This window comes from Bos grunniens, chromosome 5 (genome assembly GCF_055505025.1).
Source record: "Bos grunniens cultivar Pamir isolate PY7600 chromosome 5, Bosgru_T2T1.0, whole genome shotgun sequence".
Classification (NCBI taxonomy): domain Eukaryota; kingdom Metazoa; phylum Chordata; class Mammalia; order Artiodactyla; family Bovidae; genus Bos; species Bos grunniens.
The window spans coordinates 104,843,879-104,862,764 of record NC_141169.1 but is presented as its reverse complement, the minus strand read 5'-3'; the positions used below and the strand labels follow the sequence as shown (position 1 = coordinate 104,862,764).

The 18,886-nt window shown below is 57.9% G+C and overlaps 2 protein-coding genes and 1 non-coding gene across 7 annotated transcripts; all 3 read left to right on the top strand.

The window, feature by feature from the left end:
* Positions 1-3,554: 3,554 nt before the first annotated feature.
* ATN1 (atrophin 1) lies at positions 3,555-15,870 on the top strand. Of its 4 annotated transcripts, none has more exons than XM_086402151.1 (11): positions 3,555-3,697; positions 7,214-7,410; positions 8,660-8,847; positions 9,099-9,236; positions 9,370-9,483; positions 10,183-12,173; positions 12,324-12,546; positions 12,918-13,614; positions 14,505-14,648; positions 14,952-15,132; positions 15,297-15,870. In XM_086402151.1, exons 3-11 carry the CDS (start codon positions 8,821-8,823, stop codon positions 15,328-15,330), a joined length of 3,549 nt encoding a protein of 1,182 aa, XP_086258277.1. In that variant the 5' UTR covers positions 3,555-3,697; positions 7,214-7,410; positions 8,660-8,820; the 3' UTR covers positions 15,331-15,870. The 4 variants fall into 4 exon arrangements, with proteins under 4 accessions (XP_086258277.1, XP_086258274.1, XP_086258276.1 ...); XM_086402148.1 differs by having other exon boundaries at positions 10,180-12,173; XM_086402150.1 differs by lacking the exon at positions 7,214-7,410 and having other exon boundaries at positions 3,559-3,697.
* Positions 15,871-16,499: 629 nt separating this feature from the next.
* On the top strand, positions 16,500-18,555 carry C5H12orf57 (chromosome 5 C12orf57 homolog). Of its 2 annotated transcripts, none has more exons than XM_086402191.1 (3): positions 16,500-16,666; positions 17,368-17,544; positions 18,325-18,555. In XM_086402191.1, exons 2-3 carry the CDS (start codon positions 17,421-17,423, stop codon positions 18,474-18,476), a joined length of 276 nt encoding a protein of 91 aa, XP_086258317.1. In that variant the 5' UTR covers positions 16,500-16,666; positions 17,368-17,420; the 3' UTR covers positions 18,477-18,555. The 2 variants fall into 2 exon arrangements, with proteins under 2 accessions (XP_086258317.1, XP_086258316.1); XM_086402190.1 differs by lacking the exon at positions 16,500-16,666 and adding an exon at positions 16,958-17,086.
* LOC147372873 (U7 small nuclear RNA) lies at positions 16,707-16,768 on the top strand. The gene has a single exon (XR_015164957.1). It is a non-coding gene; the product is annotated as a U7 small nuclear RNA (small nuclear RNA).
* Positions 18,556-18,886: the final 331 nt, after the last annotated feature.

Here is an 18,886-nt window from a genome sequence, read left to right as displayed (position 1 = left end):
GCTACCTGGCCCGAGTGGTGGGGAGCTGCGGCCACTAGAGGGAGCCAGGGCTCTGCAGGAGGCCGACAGCACCGGAGCCAAAGCGAGGGTGGGAGGAACTGCAAGGCTGCTCCCTCTGTGGGCCTCCCACTCGGTTTCTACTCTGAGTTCTGGTCCTGGGCCCCTTCTGCCATTCTGCCCAGCTCCGGGACTGGAAGAGGATTCCACCTCTGTATGGGCAAGACCCTTTTCTCTGTTTTCTTTCCCGTATCGCTGACAACTCAGCCCTTTTCAGCCAAAGGGTTTCTTGCCCCAACCTCTGTGCCTCTTCGTTCCAGCGGGGGCATCTCAGCTTTCCCTGCTCCCATGTCCCCTGGTACCCCTTTCTGTTTCCCTTGGGGCACCCCACGCTTTACTCTGGGGCCCATTGTATGCACCTTTCTTCAGTAACTCCTAGGCTGACTCCTGGCTGGAGCCATGTTTCCCAAGCTCTGCCCTCTTACCTTGATCTGTCACCTTCTCAGCGGCCCCCCCTCTCCCCACCAAAACCCCTCAGGTACTGGGGTGGATTGGGTTACATCTCCCCCTCCCTGGGCCTCCCAGGCCCCTCTCTCCACTTTCCTTATGTGCCGTTGCCTGGAAACTGGTGGATTGTGGGGAGATGGGGCCAGAGAGGGGGAGCTGGGGTGACCAATGATGGTGGGGTGTGTGTGATGCTCCCTGAAGCTGAACTGAATCCAGTCCTCAGGTCGGGGAGGATCTGGAGGGGAGAGGCCCTGGCTTCTCTTTTCACTCTCCTTTTCTTTTAGGCTCAGATATATCACCATCCAGGTCAGTGGTAAAGAATCTGCCTGCAATGCAGGAGGAGACACAGGTTCCATCCCTGGGTTGGGAATATCCCCTGGAGAAGGAAATGGCAACCCACTCCAGTATTCTTGCCTGGAGAATCCCACGGACAGAGGAACATGGAGGGCTACAGTCCATGGTGTAGCAGAATCAGACACGACTTAGGGACGCAACAACATGTCACCATCCTAGCCGATCCCTTAGTGGTTAAAAAAGGAAGCAGAACGGCTTAGCCTGGAAGGGAGCTGGGAAGAGCCTGGGCCAGGGCCCAGTGGGGGACTGAGCTGGGTAGTGCAGAGAGAGAGGAAAAGCAATGGGGAGGGGGGACCTCGGGGAGAGGAGGAGTCTTCGAGCAAAGTTGGGGGTGGGGAGAAGGAGCTGGGGTCCTCCTAGGGTGCAGTGGGCAGTGGGTGGGCGGGGTGGAGTTGTCTAGAAAACCCTGAGGGATAAGGTGGGCCTGGGGTAATAGAGTGAGTGCCAGCTGATTCAAGAGTCTGAAGAGTGGGAATTCATTCCTAGGCCAGGGAAAGCTTCCTGCTCAGGCTCCGGGTGCACAGAATCTATTTAGCACTTCTGGGTATTCCTAGAGCTTGGCTGAGCTGGGCCTGGGGAAATAGGAGGCAAAATCTACCAGTTGCTCCATAACCAGTCTCCTTCCTTCTCTGGAGGCTGGGTGGTGGTGGGGATCCCACCTTCAGGGCCCACCCTCAGCCTCAAGCCAGCCCGCTGGCACAACTACCCCATCCCCGCCCCAAATCTGGAGTGCTAGCGAGGGCTCCCAATCCTGACTCCAGCTCCAGCTCTTCCCGGTTCCCAGCCTGCCTCCCTCCCATTCTCTGGCCTTCCCAATCTCTGCTGCCAAAAATCACCCAGCGTCTTGGTGTCCTTTGTCCTGAGAGATGATGCTGCTTGGCCTGGGGCAGGGAGAGAGCCCAGGAGACCCTGGGGGGTGTGTGTGGACCGGGGGTGCTAGCCTCCTGGCTGAAGACTGGGAGTGGCTGGGGACTGTCAGGGGCAGAGGCTCCCTGGAGAGAGTCTGTGTTGGAATGGTCTCCACATTAGAATAATCAGGCACTTGAGGTTGTCTCCACACGGAGCCTAGTCCCCACCCGACCCCCCCACCCCCAAGTACCATGAGTGATGACTTTGGACAGATTTGAGATGGAAAATGGAGCTACCGCCAGCCATCGGGCCTGGGGAGGGTGTCCCACTTCCATAAATGAACGTCTTCCCTCTGCCAGCTTGTCCTACTCATTCCTACCGTTGCCTTCTCCTGCTTTCCCTTCCCATGTCCACCAGCTTGTCCTCCTCACGGACTTTCCCTCTTAGGGCCACCAAAGGCCTAGACTGCTCTTTTAAATTTCCTCCTAATCGTCTTTACTTCCTCCCCTCCTTCTATCGCCCTTGTCTTGCCCAAGAAACTCTCCCCAGCTCTTTCAGAACCCGCTCCGCACCCCCCGAATCCGGCCATCCCAGTCTCCCACCTTCCTCTCCCACCCAGAACCCAGTGCCCCTTGGAATCTGCATCTAGCCCCACCTCCTTCATCCTTTCTTAAGGCTGTAGTTTTCCTTCTTTCTCCACAGGACATTTCTAGACTTGTCACTCCCCCAAATTCTTATGTTCTCTGTTCTTTCCCCAACACCCATCACCCACAGACTCTTCACTCTTTCAGAAACCCATCCTCTCGTATATGTCTCCATCTTGTCGATTTCTTCCCCTCCTTAGGACCCCTAACTTCATCCCATTCTCTCACAACTGCCTCCACCCCCCACCAACAAACCTCTTCCGCTATGTGTCTGCCACAGATGCTGTCACCCCAAGCTTCTTTCCCCTGGTCACATCTCATTGCCCCCAAGAAGCTCCATCCCTCCAACCTCACCCCATCCCCGCGGCTTTGCCACACACCCACAGCCTCCCCCCTCACCTCCGCCACACACCCCTAGGCCCCCCAAACTTCTACAGCCTCCCCCATAGCGGCCCGCGCCCCCCTCCCCACCTAGCCCTCTTCCGCGCCAGGACCGCGGGCTCCCCGCATTCCGCCTCGGCGCACCCCTCCCCGCGCCCCGGGCCCCTCGGCCTCGGTCTCGGCCAGCTAGCGCGGCGCCTCCCCCTCTCCGGATCCCCTCCCCCCTCGCCGCTCGCCTCGCGCTCCCTCCCTCGCGGCTCCCTCCCGGCCCCTCTCTCCTCCGTTCCTCCGCGCTCCCTCCTTCTCCCTCTTCCTCCCTTCTCCCATCCCCCTCTCCCAAGCTCCCTCCCTTCGCCGTCCGCTTTCCTGTGCGAGTCGCCGGACGCGCCGCCCAGCCCGCCCGCCCGCAGCCCCGCATCGGGCAGGGGCCTGGGGCCGGGACCCGTTTCGGGGGTACCGGCGGCCTCGGGGAGGGGCCAAGAAGGGGCGAGGGAGACGACCGCCGGGCAGGGGCGGAGGCCGCGGGCGGAGGCCGCCTGAGGGGACCGGGGATAGCGGCGGTGAGGGCTGCGCCGGGCGGGCGCGGGGGGTGGGCGGGAGGCGGCGGGTCGCAGCCGCGCGGAGAGCCGGCCGGGCCGCGGGGGCGGACGGCGGCGCGGCGGGGGCGGGTGGCGCGGCCCGGGCGTTCCGGGTGGCCTGGGGAGGCGGCGGGCCTGGGGAGGGGCCGAGCGAGAGCAGGGATCGGGATTTGCTCCGGAGGCCGGCGCGCGACCGGGGCCAGGTGGAGTAAGAGGGGGGATGGGGGCCGCCCTCCGGGGGGGTCGGGGCCGCCGCCGCCGCCGTCGCGGCGGCGACTGAAGCCGGGAAGAGGAGAGGGGGGCGGGGGAGCGGCCGCCGCCGCCCCCCGGAGGCGCCGGAGCCCCGAATCCGCTCGGAGCCAGCCAGCCGTCCCGAGCTACAACCAGGTAAGCCCTGCTGCCGCCTGGGCCTCGGGCCCGCCGGGGTTCTGGTCCGCGGCTCCCCACCCCCACCCTTCCCAGTTCCCCCTCCCGCTGCCGCCGCCGCCGCCTCCATTTGTTATTTTTCCGATCTGGTCCCCCACTGCGGGCAATGCCCGGCTTGAGGCTGGGGGCTCAAGGGGTGGGGCCGGCCCCCGAGGAGGGAAGGGGGTCGGGGCACTTGGAGGATCTGGAAGGTAGGGGGAGGTGGGAGGGTCTCAGGAGGAGGGCCAATGGGGCAGGAGGGTAGGCAGGACCCCGAGACCCAAAGAGGAACGCCGAGGTTGGAGTTTGGCGGAGGAAAAACGGGGTGCCTGGTAGGGGGCTTTGGGCGAAGGTAAAAAGAAATGGAGAGATGGCAGCGAGGTGGAGCATGAGGACTCCAGGAGAAGCCCCGAAGGCCCAGAACCCGGGTGTCAGAGCCCGGGGTTCGGGGTGCCAGGTATAGAAGGGAGGTGGGAAATGGGGAAGGGGTGTGGTAGATAGATAGAAAGGGTTTGTAGCTGATTGAGGGAGGAGATTGGAACCTGGGGAAACCGGGACTCGCTCCGAGAGGGCCGCCTTTGAGAAGAAAAACCCGGCGTATTCTGGGGTAGAAGTGGGAAGGTGATGCCTTTGTGACTCAGTTTTCTTTCCCCAACTCCGGGTCACCTCTGACCCTGTTTTTCCAATTCCAGGCGTAGGTACTTCTTGGAGAGGGGCATGTGGGGCCCCAGCAGTGTGGTTCCTCCTGCAAGTGATGAGGAAGACAGGACCCCTGGAGGGAGACTTGGAGGGAAACGGTTTCTGGGAGGGTGGCTTGGAGTGAACTGGGCAATCTTACAGGCACTCCAAACAAGTTGTGACCCCCACCCCACAGATCCCCAGAGCACCCACTGCCCCTCTAGCTGTGGTTTCTTTAAGAGGGGGTGGATCTTGATTACTGTTTTGTGCTCAAAGATTTCCCTTTGTGCACGCACTTCTCTCTACTGGGGTAGGTACTCTAAGCTCCCTTCCCTGAGGGTGCCATAGGAGGACTGGAGTTGCTTTGGCAACTGGAAGGGGAGTGGCTGACAGATGGACCCCTGGGATGGACTCTTGAGGGGTAGGGTCTGCCATTTTGTTGCCATGGCAATGATCCAGTGGGATGTCCAAGAGATGGGGGCTCAGAATCTTGACGGGGGCCTCAGGTTTTTACTGTGTCCTTGGGACTCTTGGCTGAGTTCTGGAGGATGTTTCTGGTGCTGCTGGTGGAGAGGAGGTTCCTCGGGGCCTCCACCATCCTCCATCCAGGTGTCTTTGGGAACAAGTAGACATATTCCTTGCAGATCATGTGTGTTTGTTCAAGTCCTTCCTCTTAGGCATGGTGGGAGGATAGAAACGCTCTTGGTCCTAGTTATACCACCCTTGGCAGTTCGTTATTAGAGACTTAAAAAAAAATATTATTTATTTTTGGCTGCGCTGGGCCTTCTTTGTGGCGTGCGGGCTCTTTTTCCTGTACACGGGCTTTCTTGAGTTGCAGTGTGCCCGCTTCTCATTGCTGCTGGCTTCTCTTGTTGTGGAGCACAGGCTCTAGGGTGCTCAGGCTCAGTAGTTGTGGCATACGAAGCTTAGTTGCCCCATACGAAGTTTAGTTGCCCCGCAACATGTGGGATCTTAGTTCCCAGACCAGGGATCAAACCTGTGTCCTCTGCATTGGCAGGCAGATTCTTAACCACTGGACCACCAGGCAAGTCCCGGGACTTTTTGTATACAGTAGTCTTTTTGCTTCTTCGTGCAGGTTTTTCTCCCTTTTCTTAAACTTGAGTCTTCCTTCCCAGGTATTCCTTTTCCTCTTTCCCAGACTGTGTCCATAGTGACCCTTTCCCTCAGCCAGCCTTCGACCTTCTATTTCTCCCACCTTGTAAGCATGGCTAGGCCCTCCATGCCCGTCCCAGGTGAGAGTGGCCCAGGGGAGAGGGCTGTGGAACAGCTGGTGTGGTGGGCTTCAGGACTGGAGCCAGGAGACGTGGTTCCTGGTCTAGTCCTGGCTGCACCTCTGAGTAACTGTGACCTTGGGCAAGTCACTTCTCTTTCTTTGAGCCCTGGCCTCACTGACGAAGGGTCACAGATAAGATGGTATCTGAGGTCCCAGTGACAACTGTAGATCCTGAAGCTTAGGCCCTACCTTATTATCTGCTGGTCTGGGCTGCACTGTTATCTAGGACTGGTTTGTTAGTCTGGAAGTTCTGGAACGATGGTGGGGGCTGGGCCTGCGTTCCTGAAATTTACCCTGCAAGCCCATCCTAGAAAGCCTTGTGCCTCGAGTGTATTCCTTCTGACCTCTATTACATTTCTCCCTTAATTTCTTTTCCTGTTCTTACTTAGAGCTCTTTTTCCTTATTTTTCATATTTCCACCTCCCCAGTCTGGCCTTTATAATTTTACTTTTGCAGTAAGGTGCTGAAGGTGAAGGTGCTTAGTTTTTTGCAGACACACAGTAGGTGCTTTATAAATTGGAATTACAGTGACAGACTACTAGAGCAGGAAGGAAGGTAGTTAGCTCAGCTTGTAGGTGCTAAAACAGGCTCCCTGTTCAGGAATTTATGTATAACCTAACCCTATCTCCTCCTTTCTTCTGCCACTCCTCCTCCTCAGGGTCACCTACCCTTTTATGACTGCTTTTCTTCTTCAGAGCTACCCATTGCTAATTTTATCAGATAACTGATTAAAAGTTGAGCTGAGGGAGGGGCACACTGGGCTTGCTCTGTTCTTCAGGTACCTCCATTCCTGCCTTTCCCTGACTCACCTACAGTGAAGATGGTTCTGTGATAGGAAGACAAGTACCCTCCTTTATAGGGGCTGCCAAAAGACACACAAGTCACTATCATCTCTCTTGTGCTTTTGTTAAGGTTGTTTCCCCCTTTTGTTATGTTGGGTTTTGTTCTTTGGGTTTTGGTGGGGGTGGGTTGACAGTATTAGAAAATCAATTTACACAGCAGCTCAAAAATGTGGTAATAATTGTAGTGGAAGAGAAATGGCTGGGAGACTGGGCAGAGCATCAGTTGTAAGCTCAGACCTGGGCTCTGACCCAGCTATTTTGTGACTTTAAGTAGATTTTTAGTAAGTTTCCTGGAAAAGTTAGGCTCACCCCTCACTGCATGCCTCAGGAGGGTTCAGTGGAGGTGAGTGAGAAGGAATTACTCTGTATTCCTTGGGAAAATACACTATAGCATACAGTGTATTTTCCACTATACAGCATAGTGGAAATACTGTTTCCATAGCCAGGGCTTTCAGCTCAGAGTAGGTGGCTAAGCCTGCTCCGTTCCCACCGAGGCCAGCAGCACTTCATTCGAGAAGACCTGCTAAAGTCAGTGGGTTTAAAGGTCAGTAGTAAAAAGAGACCAGAAAACCCATATGTACTGGACATTGCGAGGGATATAGAAAGGAAGAAAACAGTAAGAAAATAGTATTTTTGGGGACTTCTCTGGTGGTCCAGTGGTTAAGAATTTGCCTGCCAATGCAGAGGACACAGGTTCAACCCCTGGTCTGGGAAGATCCCCCGTGCCATGGAGCAACTAGACCTGTGAACCACAACTGTTGAGCCTCTGCTCCACAACAAGAGAAGCCAATGCGACAAGAAGCCGGGGCACAACAGCCCTCCTGCAGCAACCAAAAATAACTAAAAAGAAGATAGTACTTTTGCTCTCAAAAGCTCTTATGGTAAGTAACATGGAGAGATGTGACACTTAGCAGGAAACACAAGTGTAAATGAAAATTGCTGACTGTGTAGATATGGATATATACGGAAACATATAGATGTATATAGATGGGCTATGAGGAGCTGGGAGCCCCTGTCTAAACCAGATGGGAGGGCAGGCTTACTTATGTATAAACTCAGAATGTTTGCTCAGTGATCTCCACTGATTTGGTTGGTAAAGTGAAAGCTCTGAGTTTTCCTCCAGGCTTAGGGGAACTAAGCACTGGAGCGGGGGCTTATGAGACTCAGAATTTAAGTTCAGCACTTTGGGGACACCTCAGTTTGGTCTTGGCATTGGTAGGGCTGCGCGCCTTTGCAGTGTTGAATGGGACATTGTTCTCCCACCTACTCTAATGTGAAGAAAGATTCTTTTCATATCTCAGAGACTGATCTAGGCCTTCTGAGAATTCTCCTCACCAACTTCTGATGAGAGTATAGCTAAATACTGAAAAAAGAGCATGCGCTTGGAAGTCAGGGGGATGGGGCTTGATTCTGGCACTGTCTCTAGTTCCTCACTGTGTACTCATCGCGTGAAGTTGGGCAAGTCACAATCACAATCTTTGATCCTCAGTCTCCTCACCTATATAATGGGAATAATGACTAAATCCTTTATAGGGTTGGGCTTCCCTGGTGGCTCAGCTGGTAAAGAATCCGCCTGCAATGTGGGAAACATGGGTTCGATCCCTGGATTGGGAAGATCCCCTGGAGAAGGGAATGGCTACCCACTCCAGCGTTCTGGCCTCGAAAATTCCCTGGACTGTATAGACCATGGGGTCGCAAAGAATCGGACACGACTGAATGAATTTCACTTTCAGGGATGGTTGTAAACATGAATGAAATTGGGCTTTATGTCAACTAAGGGCTTGGACATAAGGCACTCAATAAATCAGCTTATATTTCAGGTACATCTCTTTGTGCTCCTTTTGTAAGGTTTTGTGGAATTCCGTGTGCGCATGTATTTCCAAGGGGGAAGTAGTGTGATCTCCTGAATTGGGGTGCATAGAAACTTCTGTGCTTTCTGCCTTCCAGAGAGATGAAGGGGATGACATGGCCAGCAGAGGTTCCCTCACTTACAGACAGCTGGAGCGGCCCATGGGCAAGCCAGCAGTGTGTCATGGCTGGGCTGCCCACTCAGCCCCTTGACAAGTGCAGCAGTACCCCCTTCAGACTCTGTTCACCAGTTTGGAGACTCTGATGGTCTTTTTCCAACAGGCTTCACTGCAGACAGGCCCTGCAAGTTCCAGGTGCTGAAAACTCGGAGAGCCTGCTTCTTGCTTCCCAGGCCGTAGCTGGGGGGAACTTAGGGTGAAGCAGAGAAGTTTCTGTATCCAGCTGCCCGGGCAGAGGAGAATGGGGTCTCCACAGCCTGAAGAATGAAGACACGACAGAATAAAGACTCAGTGAGTAGGAGGAAAAATGAGAGACACAAGGCCACGGTCAGGGAAGATTCTGGCCTGTCCCCGTGCCCCGCTCACCCCAGCCACCCTCCTCGACTCTTTCCTCCCTCCTTTCTTCCTCCCCTGACAGCCGAGCCTGGCTTTGAACCCCATCCTTCCGCGACAGCCACTGGAGGAGAATAGAAAGAAGGCACAGGATGAAGTGAGGTGTAATGTAGAAAACCACATCATCTGCTCACTTCCTTCTCCTTCAGATGTCAATGAGGAGTGGACGGAAGAAAGAGGCCCCTGGGCCCCGGGAAGAGCTGAGACCGAGGGGCCGGGCCTCCCCTGGCGGGGTCAGCACGTCCAGCAGCGATGGCAAAGCCGAGAAGTCTAGGCAGACGGCCAAGGTATTCTGTCCCCACGTCCTGCCACAGGATGCCCGGGCACTGGGGCTGATGGTGTATGTGTGTGTTGGGGGGAGCTTCCTGTCTGGCCGAGGGCACCGGTGGAAGTACAAGATAGGAATTTTCTTTCTAACAGAAAGCCCGAGTAGAGGAAGCCTCCACCCCAAAGGTCAGCAAGCAGGGCCGGAGTGAAGAGATCTCAGAGAGCGAAAGTGAGGAGACCAATGCACCAAAAAAGACCAAAACTGAGGTGGGAGACCCATGTCGCCATCATGACCCATTTTCTTGACATTCTTTCACTCAAACTTTCTTTCACTCACAATTCTTACTTTAATTTTGTCTGCAATATTAGAGAATAGTCTTATCCGAGTGCTTATGGAAGTGGTCTGTCTGGATGTGTCAGATCTTTAGGGCTCTGGTCAGAGTGTCAGGTGACCAGGCAGTGCCAAAGAGGAATGGGTAGAGCACGGGGGATTCTAGCCTCTCCCTTTCTAGGGCCTGGTTTTCAGGCAGGGTCTGGGGAGGAGATCCAGGGTGAGAAGTCTCAGTAGGAGGAACGAGTAAGTAGAGCATGCAGAAGCAGTCTTTTTAAGAACCAGTGGTTTCTGGGATGTTTAATTAGAAGGGTAGATGAGAGGATGGCAGATGGGCTGGTGGAATATAAGGATTTGGGTTCAGCTGTGGAATGGGAGGAGATGCTAGAGATGGATGTCTGAGGAAGGAACTGGTTTGCCCTGCGGGAACTCGAATGCCTGCTAGGGAGCAGCGGAGAGACTGTGAGAGTGGAGGATCCCCAGAAGGCCAGGCGGTGGGCTTGAGCAAAAGCACTCTTCCTGTTGTGGTGCAGCGGTGTGCTGTGGATGGGAAATCATTCTGTGCCAGCGAGGCCCCAAATCCAGGGGAGGCAGGAAAAGCAAAGGCCACCACGGCTCTCCCTCTTGTGCAGCAGGAGCTGCCCCGGCCCCAGTCTCCCTCCGATCTGGACAGTCTGGATGGGCGGAGCCTCAATGACGATGGCAGCAGTGACCCCAGGGACATCGACCAGGACAACCGGAGCACGTCTCCTAGCATCTACAGCCCTGGAAGCGTGGAGAATGACTCCGACTCGTCTTCTGGCCTGTCCCAGGGCCCAGCCCGCCCCTATCACCCACCTCCACTCTTCCCTCCCTCCCCTCCACCACCTGACAGCACCCCCCGACAGCCAGAGCCTGGCTTTGAACCCCACCCTTCTGTGACACCCACCGGATATCATGCTCCCATGGAGCCCCCCACATCTCGGATGTTCCAGGCTCCTCCAGGGGCTCCTCCCCCTCATCCACAGCTCTACCCTGGGGGCTCTGGTGGGGGAGTTTTGTCTGGACCCCCACTGGGTCCCAAGGGGAGTGGGGCTGCCTCTTCAGTGGGGGCCCCTAGTGGGGGTAAGCAGCACCCCCCACCCACCACCCCCATTTCAATATCAAGCTCTGGGGCTGGTGGTGCTCCCCCAACGAAGCCACCTAACACTCCAGTCGGTGGTGGAAGCCTACCGTCTGCGCCACCACCAGCCTCCTTCCCCCACGTGACACCAAACCTGCCTCCCCCACCTGCTCTGCGACCCCTTAACAATGCATCGGCCTCTCCTCCTGGCCTGGGGGCCCAGCCACTACCTGGGCATCTCCCTTCCCCCCATGCCATGGGGCAGAGCATGGGTGGACTTCCTCCTGGCCCGGAGAAGGGGCCCACTCTGGCTCCTTCACCCCATCCTCTGCCCCCTGCGTCCTCTTCAGCCCCTGCCCCCCCAATGAGGTATCCTTACTCATCCTCTACTAGCAGCTCTGCAGCAGCCGCCTCTTCCAATTCTTCTGCCTCTGCCTCTGCCTCCCAGTACCCCGCTTCCCAGGCACTGCCCAGTTATCCCCACTCCTTCCCTCCCCCGACCAGTCTCTCTGTCTCCAATCAGCCCCCCAAGTATACGCAGCCTTCTCTTCCATCCCAGGCTGTGTGGAGCCAGGGTCCCCCTCCACCTCCTCCCTATGGCCGCCTCTTAGCCAACAGCAGTGCCCACCCAGGTCCCTTCCCTCCTTCAGCTGGAGGCCAGTCCACAGCCCACCCATCAGCCCCAACACATCACCACCACCACCAGCAACAGCAGCAGCAGCAGCAACCACCACCACCACATCATGGGGGCTCTGGGCCCCCTCCCCCTGGAGCATATCCTCACCCCCTGGAGAGCGGTGGTTCCCACCATGCACACCCCTATGCCATGTCTCCCTCCCTGGGGTCTCTGAGACCCTATCCACCAGGGCCAGCACACCTGCCCCCACCTCACAGCCAGGTGTCCTACAGCCAAGCAGGTCCTAATGGACCCCCAACCTCCTCTTCTTCCAATTCCTCTTCCTCCTCTCAAGGGTCCTACCCGGGTTCACACCCCTCTCCTTCCCAGGGCCCCTCAGGGGCGCCCTACCCCTTTCCACCGGTGCCTCCGGTCACCACTTCCTCGGCCACACTTTCCACGGTCATTGCCACAGTGGCTTCCTCGCCAGCAGGCTACAAGACAGCCTCCCCACCTGGGCCCCCGCCGTATGGCAAGCGAGCCCCGTCCCCAGGGGCCTACAAGACAGCCACTCCACCTGGATACAAGCCGGGGTCGCCGCCCTCCTTCCGAACGGGGACCCCACCGGGCTACCGAGGCGCCTCGCCGCCCGCAGGCCCAGGGACCTTCAAGCCGGGGTCGCCCACCGTGGGGCCAGGGCCGCTGCCGCCTGCGGGGCCCTCCGGCCTGTCGTCCCTGCCCGCACCGCCTGCGGCCCCTGCCTCTGGGCCGCCCCTGAGTGCCACGCAGATCAAACAGGAGCCGGCGGAGGAATATGAGACCCCCGAGAGCCCGGTGCCCCCGGCCCGCAGCCCCTCGCCCCCTCCCAAGGTGGTAGATGTGCCCAGCCACGCCAGCCAGTCGGCCAGGTGAGTGCCGGGGCGGGGGTTGGGGGTGGCGAGCGCGGGATGGGTCCCCCGTTCGTGTGATGCTTATCAAAGTACTCCAGGCCCTGCTCTCGGCCGCCAGTGGGGGTGCTGCTCGCAGGGCTGAGCGCGCGCTACCTCGGCGCCCGGCAGGTTCAACAAACACCTGGACCGCGGCTTTAACTCGTGCGCGCGCAGCGATCTGTACTTCGTACCGCTGGAGGGGTCCAAGCTGGCCAAGAAACGGGCCGACCTGGTAGAGAAGGTGCGGCGCGAGGCCGAACAGCGCGCGCGCGAAGAAAAGGAGCGCGAGCGCGAGCGAGAGCGCGAGAAGGAACGCGAGCGCGAGAAGGAGCGCGAGCTGGAACGCAGCGTGGTGAGTGCGTCACTGTGCGCGCCTCCCGCCTCGGGGCCGCCCTCTACGCGACTCAGAGAGTTTCAAGGGGGTGGGGCCATGCGCCACCTGTCGGACAGGAGGAGCCATGGCAACCCAGGAAATGGAGACCAGAGGATTCCAGCGGCAGGAATTGCATCCCTGGGCTGAAGAAAAGAAAGGCAAGCTCAGGTCAGAGTACCCGTGGATCGTAGGAAGAGCATCTCTCCTCCGCAGGAAGAGAAGGGTCTGGGAAATCCCTGGTAGGCCGAGTTACAGTAAGCTGAGGCTTTAGGCATTCAGGTGCTGAGACAAATTAGCAGCTGAGGACCCGGACCTGCTTTGTTGACCCCGCGTCTCCCTGTGTCCCACAGAAGTTGGCTCAGGAGGGCCGTGCTCCAGTGGAGTGTCCATCTCTCGGCCCAGTGCCCCATCGCCCTCCGTTTGAGCCGGGCAGTGCTGTGGCTACAGTGCCCCCTTACCTGGGCCCCGACACTCCAGCCCTACGCACCCTCAGTGAATACGCCCGGCCCCACGTGATGTCTCCTGGCAATCGCAACCATCCGTTCTACGTGCCCCTGGGGGCAGTGGACCCGGGGCTCCTGGGTTACAATGTCCCGGCCTTGTACAGCAGTGACCCAGCAGCCCGGGAGAGGGAGCGGGAAGCCCGTGAACGAGACCTGCGTGACCGCCTCAAGCCTGGCTTTGAGGTGAAGCCCAGCGAGCTGGAACCCCTACATGGGGTCCCTGGGCCAGGCCTGGATCCCTTCCCCCGACACGGGGGCCTGGCTTTGCAGCCTGGCCCCCCGGGCTTGCACCCTTTCCCCTTCCATCCGAGCCTGGGGCCCCTGGAGAGAGAACGTCTAGCTCTGGCAGCTGGGCCCGCCCTGCGGCCTGACATGTCCTACGCGGAGCGTCTGGCAGCTGAGAGGCAGCATGCAGAAAGGGTGGCCGCCCTGGGCAATGACCCACTGGCGCGGCTGCAGATGCTCAACGTGACCCCCCATCACCACCAGCACTCCCACATCCATTCTCACCTGCACCTCCACCAGCAGGATGCCATCCACGCAGGTGAGACTCCCTTGTCCTTGGCCAGGCCCTTTGAGATCACCTTGCACCCTGGCAGGTCATTGGGCGCTTCTGTTGCTCAGGCCTGGACTTCCCACCACGTCTGGCCTAAGCCGCTCTCCTGAGATTGCTGCCCTGGTCTTTGCCTCCCCAGCCTGTCTCCTCTTACCCCAGCCCTACTGCAGAGACCCTGCCCCACACCTCAGCCCCATTCAGGTCTGGCGTCTCCCCCCACACCCCATGGTAGAAGCCAGAGGTGGAAACCTTTAAAGGAGTGCGACCTTCCTCCCCTCACAGCCTCTGTCCCTGAGCCCTTCTCATAACTATTTCCTTGCTTCTCTGGGTTCAGCTCTATTGTTTCTTGCCATTTTCTCCATCCAGGCAGAGGTGTTTCATGTTCCTCTCCGAATCTACAGATCTGTGACCTAGAAAGCCCTGTGGCTCAGGTTGTGGGATCACAAGTGACAATGAGCTTTACCCACAATGAGTCTTTCTACCATTTTTCTAATTGTCAGAACACTGCCCCCATCTAGCCTTACAATCACATTCATTCCAGGCTCCTTGTGCTGTCTTTTAAGTTCCTCTCTGTCTCATTTCCTAAACTTCCTTTTCTCTTCCATCTCCTCTTGGTAGTCCACTCCCTATTCCTCAGGTCCCTCTGAGAACTGGAATCTCCTGTCCTCTGCCATCCGTCCGTCTGTCCCTCCTGCAGTAGGGTCTTCCCCTGTCCATCTCCCAGACCCCTAGCCCCTCCATTGTGCCTTTTTTGCTTCACTGGATCACCCTGTGTTTGATCGTCCACCTCTCTTCCCAGGCATGGAGCCCTTCACCCAAATGCATGGTTTTCCCCAAACCTGCCTTCTGTTGACACCTTCCTCTTCTCTACCCTCCAGCCTCTGCCTCGGTGCACCCTCTCATTGATCCCCTGGCCTCAGGGTCTCACCTTACCCGGATCCCCTACCCAGCTGGGACCCTCCCCAACCCCCTTCTTCCTCACCCTCTGCACGAGAACGAAGTTCTTCGTCACCAGCTCTTTGGTAAGGATGGAGGTTGGGGGTGGGAACAGTCTCTCGAAAGAATAGAGGAAGTTAGGTGCTGGAATCAGTCTGATTGGGCTTGGGGAGAGATGAGGAGGTGGCGGGAGGAACTGGGAATGGAAACTGGACGGCGGAGGCCCTGGCTGAGAGGCACAGATGTTAGGGTCAGGCTCAGAGGCACCTTTGGCAGCTTGCAGGACCGGCTGTCACCTAAGTTGATTAGTTGCGGTTCTTCTGTATGTACAGTGTCTGGCCACCTGAGTACCTCATCAGTCATGTGGCCCCTGCCCTTCCTGCCCACAGCTGCTCCATACCGGGACCTGCCAGCCTCCCTCTCTGCCCCGATGTCGGCAGCTCACCAGCTGCAGGCCATGCACGCACAGTCAGCTGAGTTGCAGCGCTTGGCGCTGGAGCAGCAGCAGTGGCTGCACGCCCATCACCCGCTGCACAGTGTGCCGCTGCCCGCCCAGGAGGACTACTACAGGTACCACAGGGTGCCGGGGACCCGGCGGAGGGGATGCACCCCAGCCTGCCAGGGGTGGGTGTGGCCCCCGCGGGAGGGGACCCATCCTCAGTGAGCGGGGCCGGGTCAGGACGGACCTCAGTCTTTTTCCCCCCCACCCCCTACTCTGCCCGCTCTCCCCCCAGTCATCTGAAGAAGGAAAGCGACAAGCCGCTGTAGGACCTGCGATCGAGAGAGCACCATGCCCCTGCCTCTGGACCAAGGAGGCCTCTCTCCCCGCCTGCCACTCAGAGCCTCCGGGGTGCGGCTCAGGCCCCGGGCCTCGGGCTTCTGGGCAGGAGGGAGGAAGGGACAGATGCAAGGCCGAGGCTCCTGTGGTGTGCGGAGGCGGGGAGGGGGTGGGTGGGGGGCAGAAAGCGCACAGTATCTTGGACCGGGTCCCTCTCCCTTGGCCCCCGACTTTCTTCCTCCCCTACGTCCAGCCCCCCGCCCCCACCCGTGGCCGCTGCCCGCCCCCCACCCCTGGTGTGATTATTTCATCTGTTAGCTGTGGCTGTTTTGCGTAGCATCGTGTGCCGCCCCTGCCCATCCCCAGCCGCCCCCCCGCCCCGCCCCGTGTGCGCCCCCTCACTGCGATGTATGACCCTTGCCCCTCCCCCACATTAATAATTTATATATATAAATATCTATATGACGCTCTTTAAAGAACATCCCAAACGAAACCAACCAAACAAAAACATCCTCACGACTCCCCAGGAAGATGTCTGTGGCTGTTTCTTTGTGGGCTGTGGGGCGTGGGTGGGGGTGTGGGTCTCCGCGCAGTGACACCTTGAGAGAAAGCCGTGCGACCTCCCAGAGACCAGCCCGGAAGTGGGTAGGGACCCTGGCGAGTTGGAGAGGGGACTCAAAAAGAACCCGGGGTCCTGGAGCCCTGGCTCCGCCATAAGGGGGTGCCGGGGCAAGTCCCGACCCTTTTTCCCAAGGCTGGGCAGTCAGAATGCTGGCGGCCCAGGACAGCTCTAGGGAACTACGCAGACTCGGGAGGCGTTTCTGCCACTGGTCCCACAGCTAGGAGCCTCCGGGGACCCGAATCCTTTCGGTTGAGTAGCTAGAAATGGTGATACAGCGGAGGTGCAGGGGGCGTGGCTGCAATAAGTTTAGAACCCAGGTGTCTTAACCACCCTAAGGTTGCGGGGAGAGGGAGTGGGGGGGACAATTTCAAACGCCCAGAAGGGAAGGGAAATTAGAGGGCGTCACCTCACACCTCGACGCAAGACCATTTTAGGAAAGCGCAGGAGCCGCCGAGCTCTTGCTGCGAAGCCTTGTCTGCGTTCTTAAAAACTAAAGGGGGCGTGACTGGCTTCCTTATCAGCCAATCGGCATCGGGTCATTTGCATAGGCCCCCATCCACCGTTCGTAAACTCTAGCCGCGAAGGATTTAAGAGAGTTCCTTAGAACACGGTCTTCCCCTCCGAAAGTCGCAGTCTGCCTCGTTACCTGTAGAGCAATAGGAGCTAGGAACCGGCCGTCGGGGCTCACCCTCACTGACAGCAGGGTTGGTGACTATGCCGTGCGATCTCCGGGTGCTACGCCTGCAGTGTTACAGCTCTTTTAGAATTTGTCTAGCAGGCTTTCCGGTTTGCACCGGAAAGCCCCTCCCACACAAGTGTTTATGAACAATAGAATAATATTTGGGTGGGAAACTTGTTTTTGTTTGATACGGGTTTTTTTTTTTTTTTTTGGTCTACGTGTTTAGTCCGTTCTTGGCGGAGGAGACCCGGGAGGTTGGGATTCTTGTCTGGAAATTTCCGGCTCTGTCTGATGTAGTTTCCCGTTCGTCTCCCTCCTTCGCTGCGAGGGCCGCGCTAGGAGCTGGTTCGTTTCTTGCCAGCTCGTCGTTGCTGCACGTGCATCTTTTGTCCCATGGCGTCCGCCTCGGCTCAGTCCGCGGCCCTGAGCGCCGAGCAGGCCAAGGGTGAGAAGCCTCCCATTTGCCGGGTGGGCTCCTTTCTCGAGAAGGGCGCTGGGCGAGAGGTGTGACTGCATTCGCTGGGAAGTGGGGGGCGCGCGGGGACCATCCTCTTTTTAGAGGGGCCTCTTTGCCCTCAGCGAGGAATTCGGGGGCCGAATTTATCGGGTTATTACGGCTTCAGTTCACTAATCCGCTGCCCTTTTCCTTGCGCTGTCGCTCGCGTCGGCCGGACTCGGATTCCCACTCGCGGCGGCGACTCCTCCCTGGGCTGCATCCGTGCACAGTGGTCCTGGCCGAGGTGATCCAGGCGTTCTCGGCGCCGGAGAATGCCGTTCGCATGGACGAGGCTCGGGACAACGCGTGTAACGACATGGGCAAAATGCTGCAATTCGTGCTGCCCGTGGCCACGCAGATTCAGCAGGAGGTTATTAAAGCCTACGGCTTCAGCTGCGATGGGGAAGGTGGGTCGGACGGGGGTCGGCGGTGAACTGGGTCGAGGAGAGGACGATGGATCTGTTGGGTCCCTGAGCCGTCGTCCCCTTTCTCGCCACACGGCGGCAGCCACAGTCTAACAGTGTTGGCGCTCAGAGCCCAGGGTCTGCTGTGAACTTGAGCCGAGAGGTTAAGTGCATGTTGTCGTTACCATTAATTATACTGTTATTCCGTTTTAAAACGAGAAATCAGGCTCTGCTAGTAAACCAGTGCTGGAGGCCACAGGAGAACTTCCTATGAGCCCCATTTTGATGGCTTTTAGTGAGATGTCTATATGACCACACACTTATGCAGCCCCCGCCCCAAAGTGTTTCAGCTAATCTGAGGGCTGGCTAATCTGAGGGTTCAGTTTCTTGGGTGAGATCACCGAGTTCTCCAAGAATGTTTATCGATTCCGCCCAGCTGGCCCATGATCCTCCTGTGTCCTGGTTATAGACCGGCGATCTCGTTCTGGTGGGTATGCATCCTTTGGGCTCTTGTGACTAAACTGCTAAAATGGTTAATCTGATCCTGGGAAGCACACTGCTCTGGGATGTATTCATTCACTGCATCCCATCCGGTCGTGCCTGGTGTAGACCAGGAAATAGTTTATCCGGACCACGCAGGGCATTGCCTGGGTCTTGTTTTGAAGACAGCTACCTGGCCAGAGGGGAAGCAGCCATCCACTCCAGCTCAAGCTGCTCCCTCCTGCCATCTTGGGCACATCCGTCCCTTGTGGATGTGGACTGATGCTTCGTTCCCCTTTGCAGGTGTTCTTAAGTTTGCCCGCCTTGTTAAGTCTTACGAAGCACAGGATCCCGAGATTGCCAGCCTGTCGGGGAAGCTGAAGGCTCTGTTCCTGCCTCCCATGACCCTGCCGCCCCACGGGCCTGCTTCGGGTGGCAGCGTGGCCGCCTCCTGAGGGCTGGCCCTCCCATAACACTGCTGGGGAAGGGAAGACCTAATTGTACCGCAGTATAATAAATGTGCCTGTGACTTAGTGTTGATGTCTGTTTTTTGTGACCCTGACAACCTCTATGTCCCGTCTTATTCTCTCTTGCCTTTCAGGCTGTCCCATTTCCCTGTCCAGATCTTTCCTGTGTTCCTTCAGGGCTGGACCCGCTCCAGGGCAGACTGCAGAGTGGGAGGATGGGCCGGCCCCTCAACCTCCCTGGGTGGGGTGGCCTGCACAGCCTTCACCCCCTTTGAACAGTGGGGCTTTCTGGACTCTTCCTGAGGGCCCTGGGCTTCTGTGCTCCTGGAGACTTCCCCATTGGCTGGTGCTCCCTCTTGGCCAGGGTGACTTCCTGGGCTTTGCCCGCAGCACCCAGC

Bases quoted from the DNA above. Each gene is read 5' to 3' on its own strand.
- ATN1 (XM_086402148.1), top strand. From the start codon at position 8,821: ATGAAGACACGACAGAATAAAGACTCA. The intron at 8,848-9,098 runs GTGAGTAGGAGG...CTTCTCCTTCAG, and splicing joins CACGACAGAATAAAGACTCA to ATGTCAATGAGGAGTGGACG. The intron at 15,133-15,296 runs GTACCACAGGGT...CTCTCCCCCCAG, and splicing joins GCCCAGGAGGACTACTACAG to TCATCTGAAGAAGGAAAGCG.
- C5H12orf57 (XM_086402190.1), top strand. From the start codon at position 17,035: ATGGCGTCCGCCTCGGCTCAGTCCGCGGCCCTGAGCGCCGAGCAGGCC. The intron at 17,087-17,367 runs GTGAGAAGCCTC...ATCCGTGCACAG, and splicing joins GAGCGCCGAGCAGGCCAAGG to TGGTCCTGGCCGAGGTGATC. The intron at 17,545-18,324 runs GTGGGTCGGACG...TCCCCTTTGCAG, and splicing joins CTTCAGCTGCGATGGGGAAG to GTGTTCTTAAGTTTGCCCGC.